Raw genomic sequence first — 19,056 nt, 5'->3', positions numbered from 1 at the left:
ACAATCTTCAACACGCCGATAGGTGACTCTCATCTATTGATGCAATTACGAGCCTTTATGCGCCAAAAAGAGTAATTGCATCTAGCAAAGTCCGAAAAGGAAATGTATTTGCATAAATGATAGGTATATGTCAACATATTAATGAGTTTTCTTTACTTTCTAATCACTTTCCCACTACATTAGTATATGACTGGTCATGACTCTTTTGTAAAACAATATTTATATACGATTCAACAGCTAAGATTGAAATCATCAAACTAATCTTGAAGTTAGATGCTGACCAAGATGACACATGTTATTCCCAATTCATCAAACACCAAAACAAAATGTGTAAGTTTCACACTATTCAATTCATAGAAAGTCACATTTGCTTAGTAATTACCAGTTTCTTTGATCAAGTCAACCGCCCATATTGTAGTCATCTCCTTGTCATATATCCATTGCAGATGTTTAATTATTAAAATTTCATGCTTGCCATTTTCCAGATCATATTTTTTGTTTAAAACTCATATGACAATTGGGTAAGGGAAAATTCTCCGCTCGGTTGTATCTTCTAATCTTTACTATTTGTATCTATTAACAAAATTCAAATTTTAAAAGACAGGCACACTATTCTAACCAATAGATCAAACGTAATTTTTTTGGGTCAAACTTAGGATGCGTTTGTTACGCCGGCTTATTTCGGATTAGACTAGCTTTGGGAACTAACTTGGATTAGCTTAGACTAAATTAAGCTGGACTGATTCAGTGAAGTGTTTGATGTAGTATCAGGACTAAGAAACACACTAATAACAAATTCCAATATTATATTTTTTTTTTTTGCTTTTTTGTTTTGAATTTTGCTGGATATGGGATGAAAATGGTAGATGAGAGGGGTGAAGTAGGAAGTTGGTAGATGGGAGGGGCAAAGTGGAGAGGAGTGGGCTTAGTAGTCCAGTCGATTTCGGGAGGTTTCGCTAAGACCCTTTAGCGAAGAGCTTAGTCCCATTTAGTCGGGGTAAGTCTCATTAAACTTTGTCCTAGCGTGTAACACAAACGGGACTACTCTGCCAGTTAATCCAGTCCAATCTAGTGAATGCCAGTGAGTGCAAACAAACGCACCCTTAATGAGTTTTAAAGTTCATAGAGTTGTTTGACATCTTGTAATTGGAAAGGGATCATCCTGATCCCTTCCACCTGAGCCTACTGAGCACAAAATCCGGATCCTTGAAATTTAATCTAACGGCTAAAATTATTATAACTTTAATGGAATCCCCTGTTTTTAGCTGTTAGATCAAATTTTTAGGGCCCGGATTTTATGCTCAGTTGGCTTAGGTGGAAAGGGATTATGAGGTCCCTTTCCCTTGTAATTGACCAAAATTTTGCCTAATCAGCTGAAGAATTCCACGTGGCCAACACAAAAGAATTAAAGAATTCAACCACCAATTTTCGACAAAAAAAAAAAAACTACCCATTTTTAAAAGCATTGACTTTACTTTGCAGATAAGAGAATCGCAATTGCAGCATGCATGTCAGTCCTTCCTCATTATAAAGGAACCGGATCCCTTCTGATCCAAAGGAATTGAGCTCAAAAATTAAATGATTTAGGTCATTAAAATTTAATCAAATGGTTACAATTATTATAAATTTTGGAGGGGCTCCTGTTTGTAGCTTTTGGATCAAATTTCAATGGTCCGAATCATTTGATCTTTAGGCTCAGTTCCTTTGAATCTGGAGGGGATCCGGTTCCCATTATAAATTCTAAGCAGAGTACTTAAAGACCCAACATGATACTCTCTAGATCCTTTTGGGGAGAATTCTGGGAATTCATGAATCGTGTTCGTTTATCGTACATCGTATAGTTAGTTTTTATCAGATACAGTTTGTGTTTAATTTTACATAAAAATATTTAAAATAATTTCTGATCGTACGATATACGATGAACGGACACGATTCTCATGATCCACGTAAAGAGGATCCGGAGAGCATCCGGATTCCTTAAAGACTGCCGCAACTATACATTTTATTGGATTTATGTTTGTTTTTCTTTACTCGACTTCATCCAGTCACCCATTAAGTTGAAAAATATCACCAACCACGACTTCGCACATGTTTTCTTACTTTATACGAGCGCTGAATAAGAAAACGAGAGTGAATATCACCAGTCCGAGACATAAAAAAAAAAAAAAAAGGGAGGAGAGGAGAAGAGGGGGGGGGGGGGGGAAGTATTTGATGAAGATTCTCACGAGGAGAAAACAGTGTGGCTGCCTGCTATGGGACTGTAAATAAAGAGGTAATGAAGGCACACAAAATTACAAATGACAGGAATATTCCAATGAGAAAACTTGACATATACAGGAGGAATATCTGATTCCATGGATTTTTGTACAAAAAGAAACACCGGATATCAAATCACCTGTGCTTCGGGAAAAATATATTAATAAACAGAAAAAAAATTGAGAAAAGCTCCCTTGCATAGAAACTTAGCTTCCAATCTCAAAACTTAGCCCTCACAAGAGCTGTACAGAATTTACGGTAACAATTATTTGGGTTAAAAGAATTATTTCCTAACCCACACGCGACTAGCCACCAGCTGGAGCCTTGCGCTCATCCTTCATCCTGTAATCCTCCATGCCTTGATCGAATATGCCTTCAATCATACTCCACGTCGGCAGTAGATCATCGCCTTTCATGGTGTCCACCGTGAATCTGGCGTCCCAAACTTTAGCGTTGCAAGGCTCCGATAAATATGCATGACCAGCAACATCACCGGATGCATCCGGTTGGCTATCCAAGCATTTGCTGTCATGCATATAGGACTGAAATTCGAAAGATACGCACGAGTCATCTTGGAAATCAAATTCCTCTCCAGTACACCCTGAATTATTTTCCCAATCCCCAACTGTATCAAACTTTCCTTCGTTAACTGAGTTCAGCATGTATGATTGTGCCACATGATCTATCCCGCCATCTTCTTCGCTAGAATCTCCTCCAACATGCCCCACATCACCATCACCGTCACCATCATCATCATCACTACTATCTTCTTCGGAGTAATCCTCTTCATGGCCCAAATGATCACCTTGATAATAAGGAGACTCAACAACGGAGTCTTCATCATCTTCAGCAATTCTCCCGTCATTGGAACCCCCATCGTTTACATGCCACTCATCATCATCACTATCTATGTCTAGTATACTAGACCTGTTCTGAGCACCCCGCGTGCGAAGCATGAACACATTAAAATAATAGCTGATCAGTTCCCTTTTACTTCGAGAAGGGAACACTGCAGACAACTGCTTCCAAAACTTCCTCCTCAATGATGCAGGATTGGAGTAAACAACCTCAAGAAAGGTCTGCTCTTCTTCTTCACTCCATCGTCGTGCCACTTCCTCCCCCATGTCACAAAACCCCAACTTCACAAACTTTTCATTTCCAAGGGTTCTTCTAAGTTCTTCCCGTGCTTCCATGACATGCTGTCGCACACACCTGACTGAACCTGCGTCCAGGCAGCTACAATCTGTTCGACCAAGTCCAACCTTATCACACTCAAGAGGTGATAGGTCTGACACAGGCATTGGAATGACACAAGTTCCTAAAAGCTTTTCCTCACTGTCATTATTAATCTCATCTTTCTGATCCGACAAATTCATGCGTCCACTCCAAGTGGGGATAATGGCCTGATGATCTGGTCCAACAGGAACTTGTTTTCTTGGAGAGCAGTCAAACAAAGAAGAATAAGCATCCTTGAAAGGAACACATGTTCTCCTTGGGAAGTCAAATTTGAAATCCTCAGTAGGAGTTGAATAAGCATCTGGTCCAGACCGCACATCTTCTTCACCACAACTCCTAGTTACTGATGAGAAGGAAGCACAACCCTTGTTGACAGATGTTGAACCTTCAGCAACACTGTATTTTTCAAGAATGTCAAGCCACTGAGATTTACAATCACCATTCCGATTCTCCCCTGAATTATGGAAAACAAGATTAGACTTCACCATGAATCTATCAAAACAACCATGTTCAGTAATTAAAATAGCAGGGCTTTATTAGCTAAAAAAAAAGAAAACGAAGGTAATGTAATCCCAAAATAACATTTACCTGAAACACAAGTTTTTCGGGGAGCGCCATTACAAGGAACAGCATCAGAATATGGTGAGCGCCTATCACCGAATTCATGCTGTCTTGAGTGCTTATAAGGAAGCTCCTGGAACTCGACATCATCAAAGGGCCTTTTGAATCCCATATTAACCTGAAGCCCAAATAAATTTCTATGAGAATTTTGAAAATATGCATGACAACACCAACCACAATAATACTTAGGCGTTTAGCAGGAAAAAAACAAAACTACATTTTTCATAGAAATTTTTCCAAAGCCAAGACCGCAGCCATGTAATGTTGCTAATCCAAACCCGCCAAAACCCGCATAACTTGCTTTCAATTGCTCACCCACTTATCAAAACACCAACATATCTTCACTTGAACACAGACCACTTAAGCCTTTTTTATCATTTCACCAGACCACATATTCCAACTTAAGCTTAATAACTAACAAAATATTTTGAATAATATCAATATTCAATCTCAATCTCAATACTGTTTCCATTTATCAGATTTATTTGTCAGCATAAGAATAATAATGATAACTGATAGGGAAAAAAACTCACAATAATTACAACAAAACCCATCACAAAATTAAAGTAACAACAACAAAATTGTACCTCTATTAATTCTTCAGAGGAACAGTAGACGGCTTAAGTAATACAATTGAACGCTGAATTATGAACAGAAACAGATTGACCGGCCTTAGGAACCGTCACCCTAATCCAATTTTACCAAATAAAGAAGGTGAATTTTTTTAGAAAACCCTAACCCTAGAAATTGCAATTAACTAGTGAAATCGTGAAATTATTGACAAAAAAATACACGAAATGGCGATAGAGAGGTGAGGCGAACAAAACCCCTAACCGAAATTACACAAAGAACAAACCCTAATGAGACGAACTCTACGAAACCCTAGAAATTCGACGCGGCCGAAAAAATATACAAAATTAGGAGCAAATTCGAGAGGGCAAAGCAAGAAGACAGAAAATAGATCCAATAAACGAGAGGGATTGGAATATTACGAGGCGAAAGGGGCCGATTCAGAGTCGAAACCCTAGAATTGTGCGAGGCCAACGGATTGGGTAGAATTTGGGATTAATCGACAGCGGAGATTCGAATTCAAACAAACGGACAACCGATTCAACGATTATGATAAGAAATTTGGGGAAATCTGGAAACAAATTTAGGTCAACCTGCTTGGGATCGAATCGGAAGGGGATGACGATGAAAGATAAAGGGACTACGGTTCGTGCATTTTATGTAAAAGAAGCGGTCCAGGTGGTAAAAAAACCGGTTTAATCTTGATACCGAAAGAGTGTATTGGTGTGGGCTGGACCATATATAAGCCCAAAGGGCTGAAGCCGTCTTTTGTGGAACTGAATTTACGATAAGGTCCCTACTGTCTAATGTTATTGTTTGAAAAAATAGAGAAAAATAAAGAGAGTTTAACAGGAGAAAGCTCCTCACAAACTTTTTTTGATAAAAAAAATTCCTAGCCATTTGTTTTTACCTTTTTTTTTGGGTAAAATAAAAAAAATAAAACCAAACTAATTTTCTCTCTACCCAACCGTGATACCATATGAAGTGACATCTTACTTTTGGCCACCGAGTTTAAAGATAGGGTGGTATTCTCAAGTAATACATTTGTAAATTCAAACTTGGATTAAAAATTCCAAACTTTTGCTCACTTTATACTAGAAAAAAACAAAAAACTGCTAAACACTCGTAATATTGAATAACATGTAGCATTTGATGCCAGTGATAGCGTGACAAATGATGAAATTTCCAATTCACCAAATCTTTGTAAGAAAAGTCATATTACACTCATGGACAAATTCAAAAGGGGACCCGGATGGTCCAGGGACCACCTGAAAGCCGGTAAAAGATCATTTGAAGGACGTTCGAGGACCTCTCGATTCTCTTGGAAGGTAGTGGTGGAAAGGTGGTCGGGACCTCTTCGGTTCCATGGATATGCGGCAGTTGATCTGCAGAGAAGCTGCAATGATGGTGGTGACGCTTTGCAACTATGGTTGTTTGTTGGAAGAAAATTTGGCTGCCCACCTTTTCGGTTTTTAGTTCTATTTCCGTCTCAAAAATTCTTGGATTGTATATGCTAAGACCACTTAAAGTTAAGTATTTGATTACGAATTTTAAAATGAAATTTGGTTGCTATGTTATAGTGTAAGTTGCTCGCAGTGTTACAGTGTATATGCATTCATTTTATATTTTGTTTTGACTAGACAGAGATTTACCAGACCAGCAACGGGAATGCCGCGGTGACAGTGTACACTTGTCATCCTCCAGTTGTAAACCTACACTACTTGGCAACATAAAAAGAAAAAAAAGAAAAAAAAAAAGGAAGATCAACAGAATTATAATTTCCTGGTTTCTGATTTTATTACATTAAGCTAAGAAAATAACAAATTGAGATATATTCCACTAAGCCGAGGACAAAGCTCACGAACCGTATTAAGGATACCATTACAAGTAACATATGACGCAACATAAACCCCCAAGTTTAAGAATAGTGAAAAACAAAATCATACAAGAAGGTAAAAATTAAGGACAAATTAAGCATCCACTCTCGGTAACAAACTTCAGAACTGACAGAACTTTTACCCACAAGCGGATCGATCTTCAAATTACTGTGCTTCTTCGCTCCTCGTCATCAAGTCTTTACGCCACGGCGGGCATGTCCTTGAGCCACTCGTCCAGGGGCTTTCCGATGGAGTAAACAATGAACCCAATTTGCCTCAGCTTCTCAGCATCCACCACGTTCCTTCCATCGAACACAAATGCAGGCTTCTGCATCTGATCATAAATCTTCTGGTAATCAAGACTCTTGAACTCGTCCCACTCGGTCAGGATGCAGATTCCATGAGCATCCTTTGTTGCCGCATAAGCATCCCAGACTACACCAACTTGCTTCACAGTAGTGGGGCTCTGAGGTTGAAGATGAATGGGATGGTCCCAATCAAACTTCTTCATAGAAAGATCCCTCTGGATCTGGTCCTCACTCACCTGAGGGTCGTATATGCTCAGCCGGGCCTTGTCACCCAACAGCCCTTTGCACACGTCAATGGCAGGTGTCTCCCTAGTATCACCAGTGTCCTTCTTGAAGGCAAATCCCAGGATTGCTATCTTCTTACCCGAGACTGTGTTGAACATTGAGGAAACCACACGGTTCACAAACCGAGACTTCTGGTAGTCATTGATCTTAATGACTTGTTTCCAGTAATTTGCAACCTCAGGAAGGCCATTACACTCGCAGATATATACCAAGTTCAAAATATCCTTCTGGAAGCAAGACCCACCAAAACCAACGCTGGCATTTAAAAATTTGGGCCCAATTCTTGTGTCCTTGCCAACAGCATGTGCCACTTCTTGGACATTTGCACCAGTTGCCTCACAGAGTGCAGATATGGCATTAACAGAAGATATCCTCTGTGCCAAGAAGGCATTGGCAGCAAGCTTTGAAAGCTCAGCAGACCACAGATTAGAGCAGATGATTCTTTCTTCAGGGACCCAATGGGCATAAACTGACTTGAGTGCTTGAATTGCCTTTTGGCCTGCTGGGGTTTCCCGACCTCCAATGAGGACTCGATCTGGGCTAAAAAGGTCCTCGATTGCAGTTCCCTCAGCAAGGAACTCAGGATTTGAAAGAATTTGGAAGTTGATGCCTTTGCTGTTGTGGGTCAGAATCTTTTCAATGGCCTCAGCTGTTTTGACTGGGACGGTTGACTTCTCAACCACAATTTTGTCAGACTTTGATACATCTGCAATCATACGAGCAGCACTCTCCCAGTAGGTAAGATCAGCGGCTTTGCCAGCTCCAAGACCCTGGGTTTTGGTGGGCGTGTTAACGGAAACAAAGACAATGTCTGCCTCCATAACGTGTTTTTCAACATCAGTGCTGAAGAAGAGGTTCTTTCCTCTGCGTTGCTTCACCACATCATCAAGGCCTGGCTCATATATGGGGAGCGTATCACTGTTCCAGGCATTGATCCTAGACACAGAAATGTCGACAACAGCTACTTCAATATCTGGGCACTTAAGGGCAATCACAGCCATAGTAGGCCCACCCACATATCCAGCTCCAATGCAGCAGATCTTCACCATCTTGTTCTGCTATTGACGGCCTAAAGACGAGCAGATCAAAACAATGAGATAAGCAACAGCCCAAGCACTGAAATACTAGTATCTTTATGTTATTATAGAATTATCAAAGCTTTAAAAGACTAATTGCTCCTGACCGGCCTTCTAACTTTTATTAAGAACAAAAGGACAAATAAACGAATATATTGGGAGTTTTAACGAAACGCTTCCGATACTGTTCACTTTTAACGAAAATGACATTTTTACTCTAAAAAGTCACTCCTGATACTATTCACTTACAACCTACAAGACTTGGCTGCTGAAGAATCAGCAGCCCCTCCTGCTGAGAGCCAATCACGGCTGGACATGTGTCCAAGTAGTGATTTTTTAATCACAACTTGGACACGTGTTGCGCATGATAGGCTCTCAGCAGGAGGGGCTGCTAATCAGCAGCCAAGTTAAATCCTTGATTAAAATTTAAAGTTTTCAAGCATTTTTCATTAGTTTTCTTATATAAAATGATGACGAACAAGCTTTATTGGTAACCGAGTGTTATATATTCCATTCAGAGTGCAGTATGATATCCAAATCTAGGAGACAAATTGGTGATCCATGATGAAGGAAAAACATAAATGAACGCAAAAGATTAAACCACGGAAACAAGGGCCTAGCCATCAGTTCGTCTCCTAACGACAACCATATCGAAGAATAGGCTCAAAAGTCAAAACCTTTTCGATTTTAAAGTATAATACTGATTCATGAAACTAAAACAGAGAATTGTAGCTAAGTGTGAGATAGGTAAACGCAAGATCTATAAGTTTAATCGACGAAAAACTCATTACAATTTTTGCAGATCCACAGTTTTTAAAGCAAATGAAAGATGATTTCTTCAAAATTCAGCTAAACAATCCCATTTCTACAACCCACAGAATGCAAATCTCAAATCATAAGATCCAAATTCGCAATTAAAACCGATTTCAATCAGATCTACAGCAAGCAGCGAGAAACTACAAAGATCTACACATTCCAGCACACCCAAACAGCATCACAAGTGAATGAGCAACCTTTCTGAATCAAACACCTCAACACACAGAACCCAAATCGAATTATGCAAAAACAGTATCGAAAAATATCCATAAACAAAAAAAACCGAAAACAACCCAATTGAGCAAAACCACGGAGCTCGACGAAATACCAAATGAGCAGAGCAGATGAATATTACCTCAGTCAATGTGAGGCGGGAGGTCGACGGCGGAGAGAGCGAGAGAGATCTTATGCGGAAGAAGAGCGAGAGAGAGAAGAGAGAAGAGAGGATAGGGGGAGCTGTGTTCTTCTTCTGATGGCAGTTAACGTAGGAGATCTGAGGGGTATATATACGCTCACAGCGCAGTGAGGAGTCCATAAGATCCAACAACCGAAATCTGTGTGACCCGGAAACAGTACCAGCCCGATCCACGTTGATTCAACACGTTTTCGTTTCACCTTTCACGCATTCATCATCATTTCCTAACCCAAACGAAACAAATATCACGCAGGAAAATGTGCAGTAATTTATTTAATTTTTATTTAAAAAGTTTAGATATATTTTTTTAATAAATAATTTATGCTTTGGAGCTGCTAACTAGAAAGTTCCCACCGTTAAAAGTCAACATGCAGTTTTTCCCTTGTTTGTTTTCATGGAAAAGGATCTTTTTTTCTAAGGATCTTAGGGATCCTGCAATCGTGTTCGTTTATCGTACATCATGTAGTCAGTTTTCATTAAGTATTATTTATATTTGAATCTTAAATTTTAAATGATTTTTTCGGAGTTTCAATGGAATCCGAAGCCAGTGAGCTCCCAAAATGCCTCGTGCTAAGTAAAGATAAAAATATATATATAAAGCCTAGATGATCTACTCCCTTGGACGACGTGAGATGTTATATACATGCTTTATGATTGTATCTAAATCTAGTTTTATTAAAAAAATGAATCACTAATTGTAATTTTTTTTTATTTGGACTAAATCGTACAATATATTAGTAATTAGTAATAGTAAGTAAACAACAAATTCGTCATCTATGTAAAAAAAAAAAAAAGAACAATCTCGTTACAATTTCAAATAAAGTAAGACTCATGTAATTTTACTTAACACTACTTATAATTAGAATGTTATTTTTTACTACTACTTGTAATTTCATGCTAGTTTTGCATCATGCACGCACAACACATTACAATATTGGGGTCCAAATAAAGACTTGTAACCTTAAACAGAAACACACCCACCCTTCTCTTCCCCCCCCCCAAAAAAAAGAACGTAGAGCCATAGTATATATTGTATAAAAGAGTACGAAAAATTGTATTTTTATATATATCTTGCCCAAAAAAGTACCATAAAGTGTCAATTTTCATTAAATATTAAATCCACAAAAATAAATATAAAAACCAGAAAGTGAAGCTTTTTTTTTTTTTTAGTACAAAGATGTATTTTACATTAACGGAAGGGAGGGGTTCGGTTAAGTTACACAATGAGCAACCTAATTTGGTATTGAATTCGCCATTTAAGAGATTCAAACCTAAAATCTCACACTCACAAGTGAAAAGGAATATCACCAGATCGTAATATTGAGTGATAGAAACTGAAGCTTTTATATATGATTAAATAAATAATTAGAACTTTTGGTAGGAGCAAAAGAAGAAAATGGAGTACAATGCAAGGCATACATAATGAAAACATATGGGGTGTAATATTGTTGCAACATTGCCTCACCCCACACCCTCACTGGTAGGTACAGATCCGAATAGGAAGGGAAATTATGCGGTGAATAATTATCTATATAAACTGTGTGCTGTTGGACCAATATTAAAAAGAGTGGTGTTATTGATGTGGTCCAGAACTTATGCAGCGTTTTGGAGACTAAGGTCAATCATTGAAGATTTTCGATGGTTGGCTTTCTTTTTTTCTCTGTACCAGCATATTTAAAAAAAAAAAAATTGTAGCATATGCTATGACAAATGCGGGCTTTTTTCATTCGAAATAAGTATATTTGGGATAGGTTTCTTAACACATTATTTTTATACTTTATACAGCGATCTAAATTTTTGATCGTCCAATTGATTGAATTGAACATGCTCCAATGATAGACACTAACAGAAGAGATGTAAAAAATAAAAGGAGTTTTAACGAAAAACTCTTGTACCGTTTATTTTAACGAAAAATTACATTTTTACTCTAAAAAGTCAATCATGGTACTATTCACTTACAACATTTTTTTGTCATTTTCATTAAAACTCAAAGTTTTCAAACTATTTTCATTAATTTTTTTTAAAATAAAAAAAATTGTGTGAGCAACACCCGAAGAACTATAATATAAACTATCAAATATTTATGTCAGACGTGACAGAGAAAGAGGAGGAATTGTTGTGTAAAATAATAGTGTCCACTCCTTTTGGTGTCAGTTTGGTCTTATGACTGTGATTCCAAACAATGTGCGTTTTTTGTTTTGTTTGTTGAAATTTTGGAGTAATTGCTACGACAACAAGTCATCGATTTTATTTTTTTTTAAATTGAATTAGGCAACTAATCATTTTCTTCTGGCCAAACAATACCATCGCAGGCAAACGCGTCAAGGACGTTTGTACGGCCCAATTGTTAATATAATTGTTTACCAATGCGGTATTCAAACTCGAGTGCTAGAAGATGAACATATTACTTGTTCGAGTCAATTGCTTTATTCACAATTTTTGCAGTTTTGTTCGTGTTTTGTAATGCAACACAATGTTTTTTTTTTATTAGTAACTTACAATTTAACATGTACAAGAATGAAATATTAAATTGTGATTAGTTGGATGAATCATGAATGACAATAGTTTTAGTTTTTTTTTAATTTATTTATTTTTTAAATGGAGAAAGATGAGGCAATATTAGCTATCTGGTAAAGTAGTGAGGGTAATTATACCCTCGAACTTTTTGGTCGTCTTTCCTTCACCAAATTCATTAATAATAATGAAAGTAAACGGAAAAAAAAACAATAGTCATAGTTAATTCACCTAAATTAGGATTGAATCGACGGACATGTATATGTCATGTATTGCCGCCCTTGTTCATGGTTAGGCCAATTGGCATATTCAAGAGCTTAGATTTTGGCTCCGATATCCTTATCATGGAGGAGGATTTGAGCTCCATGAACAAGTAGTGAACAAAATTAAACCACTTCCTGGTCAACATAAAGAGTATGGGAAACATAATTGACCCATGTCTAAACTTCGGTATGGCTGTTTGATTATGACAACTCTCATATTGAGTGGATCTAACATAAATTTGGACACGATTAAAATACAGGTAATTTTATGTTTTTTTTAGAGATGTCTTACGAATAACGTAATCAGAGACTCTGAAAAGTTTTTTTCCGTCTAAGGACCTAAGGTACTAGCTTACTGGTAATTGGGGTCAAATGTTTGAGAGCAAACAGTTTTGTATAGCTTGAACATTATAGCGGATCTATTCAACCACTCAATGATCTAGCTCCTGATCTTTGCTGCATCAAAACCATTCCCAAATCCCAAGTGCTGAAATTTGTGTGCAGATCAGTGCCATCTGTTTCGCAATGTTTATCGTGTGCTCTAATCAAACCTTTTATGTTTCTCTAACAATATTGACTGCAAACATAAGCCAAAAGCTTGTGATTTCAAATCATGTCTCAAGTTTGATAGAATCATAATGTTATTTGTGAAAGAAACAGGAACTGCAACAACCCTCGTGTGCTCGATGAGTTCGGGTGCAAGTGCAGAACTTCAGATGATCATAGCCTTGTTTGAGTAGAATTCAAGAAATTCGTGAACCATTGAACGGAGTCCTTCGGGTATCTCTTGAGCTTGTCCTTATAATCCACAAAGTAGAGACCAAATCGAGAAGTGAATCCAGCCGTCCATTCCCAATTATCCAGTAGAGACCAGGCAAAATAGCCTTTCACATTGCAGCCGTCTTGCCTGCATTCAACGAAAACAGAACGATATCAGGTTTGACACCACACAAGATGGACAAGAAAAAGTAGATTCATAGCTAGTGGATTAGTTAAAGGTGGTTAATACTTGATTGAAGCTAGCAAATTTGCAAGATAGTCATGGTGGTATTTAATCCTTTTTGTATCCCTTAGAGCGTCCTTGAGGGAAATGAACTGGCTATTTGGGTCATCCATGCCTGCGAAAAATAATGAAACCAAGAAGATTAGCTCAGGAAATGTCCCATGAACACGAAGAACTTTTGGATTTCCAATCCCTTCTACTTTGTACTCGAAAAATTACCATTTTCGGTGATAATCACTGGAGGATTGCCGTACTTTTGCTTAATGTAGTTCATTAATTTTCTCATCCCCTCTGGGACTATGTATAACCATATAGAATTCGCCTGCAATTTCACACGAGCATTCATGTCGGATCAAGTAAAAAAATCAAACAACAGTAACAGAACTTATGAAATCTTAACTGTAACAACATACCCTATCTCCAATAGGTTTCCAGTTTTTGAATGCTGAAAACAAGGAAAACGAAAAGATAGTTTCAGCTAACAACAAAAGTTGAACCGTAACAAGTTACAGAACTCTAACAAGTTGGTCTTCGACTTCCTGATATCTGAATTGGTGATTCCGACAACTTATGAAATAACTGGAACATAGAACGGTTAAGTGGAATATGTAGCGCGTTCAATGTGAGTACTTACGAAGGGTAATGGCACCAGAGTCTGAAAGGCTGCCGTTAAGTAGACCTCCGATTAAATCCCTGGTATCGTTTTTACCATAGAAGGTAGTGTAGTGATTAATGCCGACAAAATCCAAGGACCCTTTAATTAGAGTAGACTCGGATTTGGAAAAGGTTGGCAGCCGGCTCCCAACCCTTCTTCTCATAGAGCTTGGATAATCCCCGAAAATAAATGGATCAAGAAACCTGCAGTCCCAACATGGTGATCACACAAATTATAAGGCCGTTCTTAGTCGAATATAGCTAAGTAATAAAATCAAACTTGTGGTTACCAGCCAAGCTGAAATTCTTGGGCTATGTCAGTTGCAATGACGTCTTCTGTTGAGTTTGTTTCTGGTTCGTACCAGATAACATCAAATGATGCCCCAACCGATCCCCGCTGTTTTGACTGCAAAGACGCCAAGTAGCATCATCAATCAACTTCTGTTGTTAATAGGTATGCGCATGAATATTTCTTCGTTCCAGCATTCTTACCTTATACTTTCTCTTGTAAATATCAGCCACAGTTCCGTGAGACAGGATGACATTGTGAGCAACCATGTAAGGCTCAGTTGTAGAGTTTCCGGACCTGCATAAGATCGGACGCAGGATAGAGCACCTTCCCGGTGCCTGGAGGCCCGAAGCATATCCATGTACAGAAAATGTATGTGGCTCGTTGAATGTGATCCAGTGCTTCACCCTGTCACCAAAATGTTGAAAGCATGTGTCCGCGTACGTTGCAAAGTCCTTTCTGCAATAGACAAAGGTCGTATGAATCACTTAAATCCAAAAGTCATCGTTAATCAAACTTACGAAAATTAGAGGCACAAAATTGTCTGCGTTGATTACATGATTTGAGGGTTGAGCCACCCGTTGTATCTGTCTTCCAAGGCTTGAGGGAGGTCCCAGTGATAGAGGGTCACATACGGTTCAATTCCTGCATACATACAGAGCTTAATGCAAAGTCGGAAGTACGTATAAAGTTCTGAGAACAATGAAAATGTAAGAGGCACCTTTGGCTAGTAATGCATCAATGAGACGATTGTAGTAATCAACACCCGCCTGATTAATTTGCCCGGTTCCATCTGATATACGACAAACTCACAGTTAAAATTTGTTGAACTAATCTTGTATGTGAAATAAACACTGATAGAACTGATGGAGATTACTGGGAAAAATCCGAGTCCAGGATATCGAAAATCTGTAAGCATCTAGTCCCATATCCTTCATAAGTTGCACATCTTCCTGCTTGCAAATGATTTAACATGTTGCTAATCAGGCATATATCAAAGACAAATAGTTCTATTTAACAATCAAGAAAAAGCAAAGGATAGTTTGAGTACTAGACTTGCCTTATAACGGTGATACTGATCCAAAGCAACATCTGCATTGCTGAAATCAGCTATCTTACCTGGAACGCAAGGCAAATGATCCGTACGCATTAAGCGTTGTATGTTTATGAATTGTTCTCTAAAACATGGATGATTTGGGTGTTATCGAAGATGTCTCTATGTTATCATCACACTTTTCACTTAACAATCACGTGATGAGTGAGACACTCACATAACGTGAAATCGGTAATATAATGAAATCTCTTGTATGTTTCTTAATTGTTCCCTAAAACATGGACGGCTTTGTCAGAGATATATCTCTTTGTGATCGTCTCACTTTTCACTTAACAATCACGTGATAAGTGAGACACTCACATAGCATAAGCCAATAATATGATAGAATTTCTCCACATAGAGACCTACTCTATAGTTGGTAAATGTTCCAAATTATGGCCAAAATAATATAAATGTAAAAAAAAGAGATGATCAACCACAAATAACAAATTATTACCAAAAGTATGTGAAAATGTGTCCCAGATCGAAGGCCCCCTTCCATCCTCTTTAACCGCACCTTCGTACTGACAAATATAAGAAGAAAAAAATGTAAATAATTTTGTTTTTATACTCATAGTCCTCAAATAATTTATGCATCATATCCAAAAATAATATTAATAACCTTAAATAATTATAAAACAAAAACAATATTTGGTTGATGAAAAGAATTATTAACCTTGTTGAGGGTTTAGGGGGTTGTATTCAATTAGAAGTTTAAAATATTTTAAAAAAAATTACAAATTCAAGGGTGTTCAATCAAAATTTTAAATGAATCTATGGAAGTTCATAGGTATTAAACCAAAATTTAGGTCTTAAAACTCCATAGAAATTTTTATGTATTTAATCAGAGTTTTAAAGTAGTCAATAAGATCTCTTGTGTGTTTATATAGGAATTGATTTTAAAGTATTTTAAAAAATTAAGAATTTTGATGGATTTAGAAATATTTTATAATGTATATTAAGCATTAGAAATTAAGTTTTTGATCGAATTCACATGAGTCTATGAAACTCCACCACAACTTCACCAAACTTCACAAATCTATAACTCTTTTAAAAATCTTTAAAAATCTTTAAAAATCTCAATTAAAATACTCCTCTTAATCTTTTCGTGGTCCCTATATATATGAAAAAATAAAATAAAAATCAAAGGCCGGTTTTGCAAATATCGCAAAGGGAGTGATCCTTTTTTAAGGCTAAAAACAGGAAGAGCCGGGGAAAAATGAAGGGGTATTTCGGTAATTGAAACTCCTCAAGTGGGTTTGCCGAGCAAAAGAATTTAAAACCCGGAAAAGCCCCTATGTTCCCAGTCACGTTGTATCTTCAAGAGATTACTGTGAATCTGCAGATGCAAGGGCCTTGCAAATTACAACTTGCAATTTTGTTTTGAACAAGCGATATTACGAGGACAAATCAAACTCGAGACCTCGAGGGCTCGGACGTTGGTTTGAATGTTTTTAATCAAATAAACTACATGCACTCGCACCTAACTTACAATTACAGGTTAAGTTTTAAGATGAACATAACGAGAAAAACATGAAACTCAAAGTACATCATGCAAATGCAAAGCCCAGAAATTAATCACTGATTACTGGTAACCCCAAACACCAAAAAACAGAAAATTACAATCAAGAGAAATAATGAATGATTAGTTATCTTTTACCACTAAGTTAATAACAGGGTAGAAGAGTCATTTAAAAAATGCGAACCTGGAAAGCAGAAGAGGCGGTCCCGAAAACGAAATCTTTGGGAAAGCTAACCCTGTTGATATCCGAGGCTGACAAACATGTTGGAAACCCAACAGCCAATAGAAATGCTGTAACCACCATAGCAACGCCTCCTCTTGCCGACCCCATCACTTCACAATGACGGCGGGGCGGCGGCGGAGATATTAAGAAGGAGATTAGCTAGCTTCTAACCCTGCTTAATTAGAGAGAGAAACGAAAAATAGTGGGGGAGGGATTTGTAGAAATGGGTGAGGGAGAGAGGTGGGGTGGGAATATAAGGGAACATTATTTATAGTGGTTGAGTGAGTAGATTATTTGTAGTGAGAGACAGACAATGTGAAAATGGGTGGTTGAGTTCGACAAGGCAGTAAAAGGGTAGTGCTGTGGTGGTGCCACCACCAAAAGTGGCGGCGCCTCCAAGAGAGAGAGAGAGAGAGAGAGAGAGAGAGAGAGAGAGAGAGGTGTTATTGGGTAGTGGGGGAATGAAAAACCAAAGTCCTGAGTTCACACGTTTTCATACCAGAATAAGAAACATGGTGGCATGGTGCATATATATATACATGATATGATATGATCATATATGTATTTGTGTATGGATTCATTGGATTAAGATTTCAGATTGCAAATTAATTAATTTTTAAACTGTAATATCCTCCTTTTTTTCGCATTGCCCTTGCTTTTATCAATCATCGTGAGATGATTTGGATTGCTTTCCAGCCTCCCTTTTGTTTTGGAAGTATATATCTTCTGCTGTATAGTCACGCTTGGCATTGCCAACTTTTGTTCTAGGAAATGTATGTTAATATATTTCCAATATTATAATGGATTGGTTACTGACGTTCCGAATTAGACATTAATTATTAAGAAACGTTTGGATTCTCTTTTCAGATCTTCTTTTTTTATATAATACATGATGCGGCAGTTGATGTACACGCATATACTCGGATTATTCATACTTTACTCGGTTCATCACCATGTATTTTTCACAACGACAGTATGATATATGATTTACATATGTCATATCAGTTGATGGTATTTAATATAGCAAATGGGTGTGATATCCACACACCCCTTTTTACTTCTCTTACACTTTTTTAGTTTTTGGCCGTCAGATCGGATGAATTGAAAAAGATCAACAGACATAAATTAACAAGAGGTGTGTGAGAAGTAAAAATGAGTGTGTGGATAGCACACCTCTATAGAAAAATACAAAATGTGTTATATTAGCACTATTAGGATACAAATAATAGCTTAACTAATCAGATTGGATAAGTATGTAATATTATCCACACACCTATAGCAAAATACAAGATGTGTTATATCTGCACTCTTAGGATACAAATAATAGCTTAACTAATCAGATTGGATAAATATGGTGCATAAGCAACAATTAACTTTTAGTTACTGTTATCTGATTCCGTACCAAAATATGGATGGTGGTATGTCCTTGATTCTTGGTCAGAAATGGTAAGTCCATTTTAACCGAATAATCAAACAAAATTGGAATACAGTGTTGCGTGAGAATCGATACAAAATTCAAAACGGATTTGCCTTTTTGTGATGCCATTTCGCCCAGTTGGCTCCTATTCATGGCATGCTCTTGAATTTTGATACGATTTCGCGACTTATGAAGAGATTTTTCTATGTGTCAATAATACAACTTTATGAATACAGCTCGATACATCAAGTATATTATTTCTTTAGTCTTAATAATATTCACTATTTAGCTATACAGATGCCAGCTTGACATGCATATTTGATTCCGCATATTTGATTGTATAATAGATTGGTTAGGAGTGTATTTTTGCTCCTTAACCTAAAGTGGTATTGATGCTCACTTTCATATTAATTACCGTTATATTAGTTTAAATTTCATAATTTATGTAATATATAGATTGAATCAAATTTATCTAACAGTAATCAATGAGATGATGACAATTAAACAAGTCTTCGACGCCAATTATTGACTAGTGGCATATTGATTAGAAGCAATCAAGTAATTTTTTTCTTAATTAGGAATTTTATTGATGGTCAAGAATGTTTGTCAACTTTGATT

General features: G+C 37.2%; 3 protein-coding genes across 4 annotated transcripts; all 3 read right to left on the bottom strand.

Annotated features, from left to right (window-relative positions):
* Positions 1 to 2,291: 2,291 nt before the first annotated feature.
* On the bottom strand, positions 2,292 to 5,394 carry LOC103416497 (uncharacterized). Of its 2 annotated transcripts, none has more exons than XM_008354742.4 (3): positions 4,701 to 5,394; positions 4,081 to 4,231; positions 2,292 to 3,946 (listed from the first exon to the last, which is right to left on the bottom strand). In XM_008354742.4, the coding sequence occupies exons 2-3, from the start codon at positions 4,223 to 4,225 to the stop codon at positions 2,562 to 2,564; spliced, it is 1,530 nt and encodes a 509-aa protein (XP_008352964.3). In that variant the 5' UTR covers positions 4,226 to 4,231; positions 4,701 to 5,394; the 3' UTR covers positions 2,292 to 2,561. The 2 variants fall into 2 exon arrangements, with proteins under 2 accessions (XP_008352964.3, XP_008352965.3); XM_008354743.4 differs by having other exon boundaries at positions 5,106 to 5,351.
* Positions 5,395 to 6,452: 1,058 nt separating this feature from the next.
* Positions 6,453 to 8,202, bottom strand: LOC103402836 (UDP-glucose 6-dehydrogenase 1). Its single transcript, XM_029095711.2, has one exon. It carries the CDS (start codon positions 8,200 to 8,202, stop codon positions 6,760 to 6,762), a length of 1,443 nt encoding a protein of 480 aa, XP_028951544.1. The 3' UTR covers positions 6,453 to 6,759.
* Positions 8,203 to 12,810: 4,608 nt separating this feature from the next.
* Positions 12,811 to 17,526, bottom strand: LOC103402833 (beta-glucosidase 40). Its single transcript, XM_008341602.4, has 13 exons — positions 16,983 to 17,526; positions 15,734 to 15,800; positions 15,244 to 15,302; positions 15,061 to 15,136; positions 14,905 to 14,976; positions 14,741 to 14,828; positions 14,387 to 14,642; positions 14,185 to 14,300; positions 13,875 to 14,098; positions 13,654 to 13,685; positions 13,460 to 13,562; positions 13,247 to 13,355; positions 12,811 to 13,144 (listed from the first exon to the last, which is right to left on the bottom strand). Exons 1-13 carry the CDS (start codon positions 17,127 to 17,129, stop codon positions 12,958 to 12,960), a joined length of 1,536 nt encoding a protein of 511 aa, XP_008339824.3. The 5' UTR covers positions 17,130 to 17,526; the 3' UTR covers positions 12,811 to 12,957.
* Between the last annotated feature and the right edge of the window lie 1,530 nt (positions 17,527 to 19,056).

This window comes from Malus domestica, chromosome 16, assembly GCF_042453785.1.
Source record: "Malus domestica chromosome 16, GDT2T_hap1".
Taxonomy (NCBI): domain Eukaryota; kingdom Viridiplantae; phylum Streptophyta; class Magnoliopsida; order Rosales; family Rosaceae; genus Malus; species Malus domestica.
This window is presented reverse-complemented; position numbering and strand designations above follow the sequence as displayed.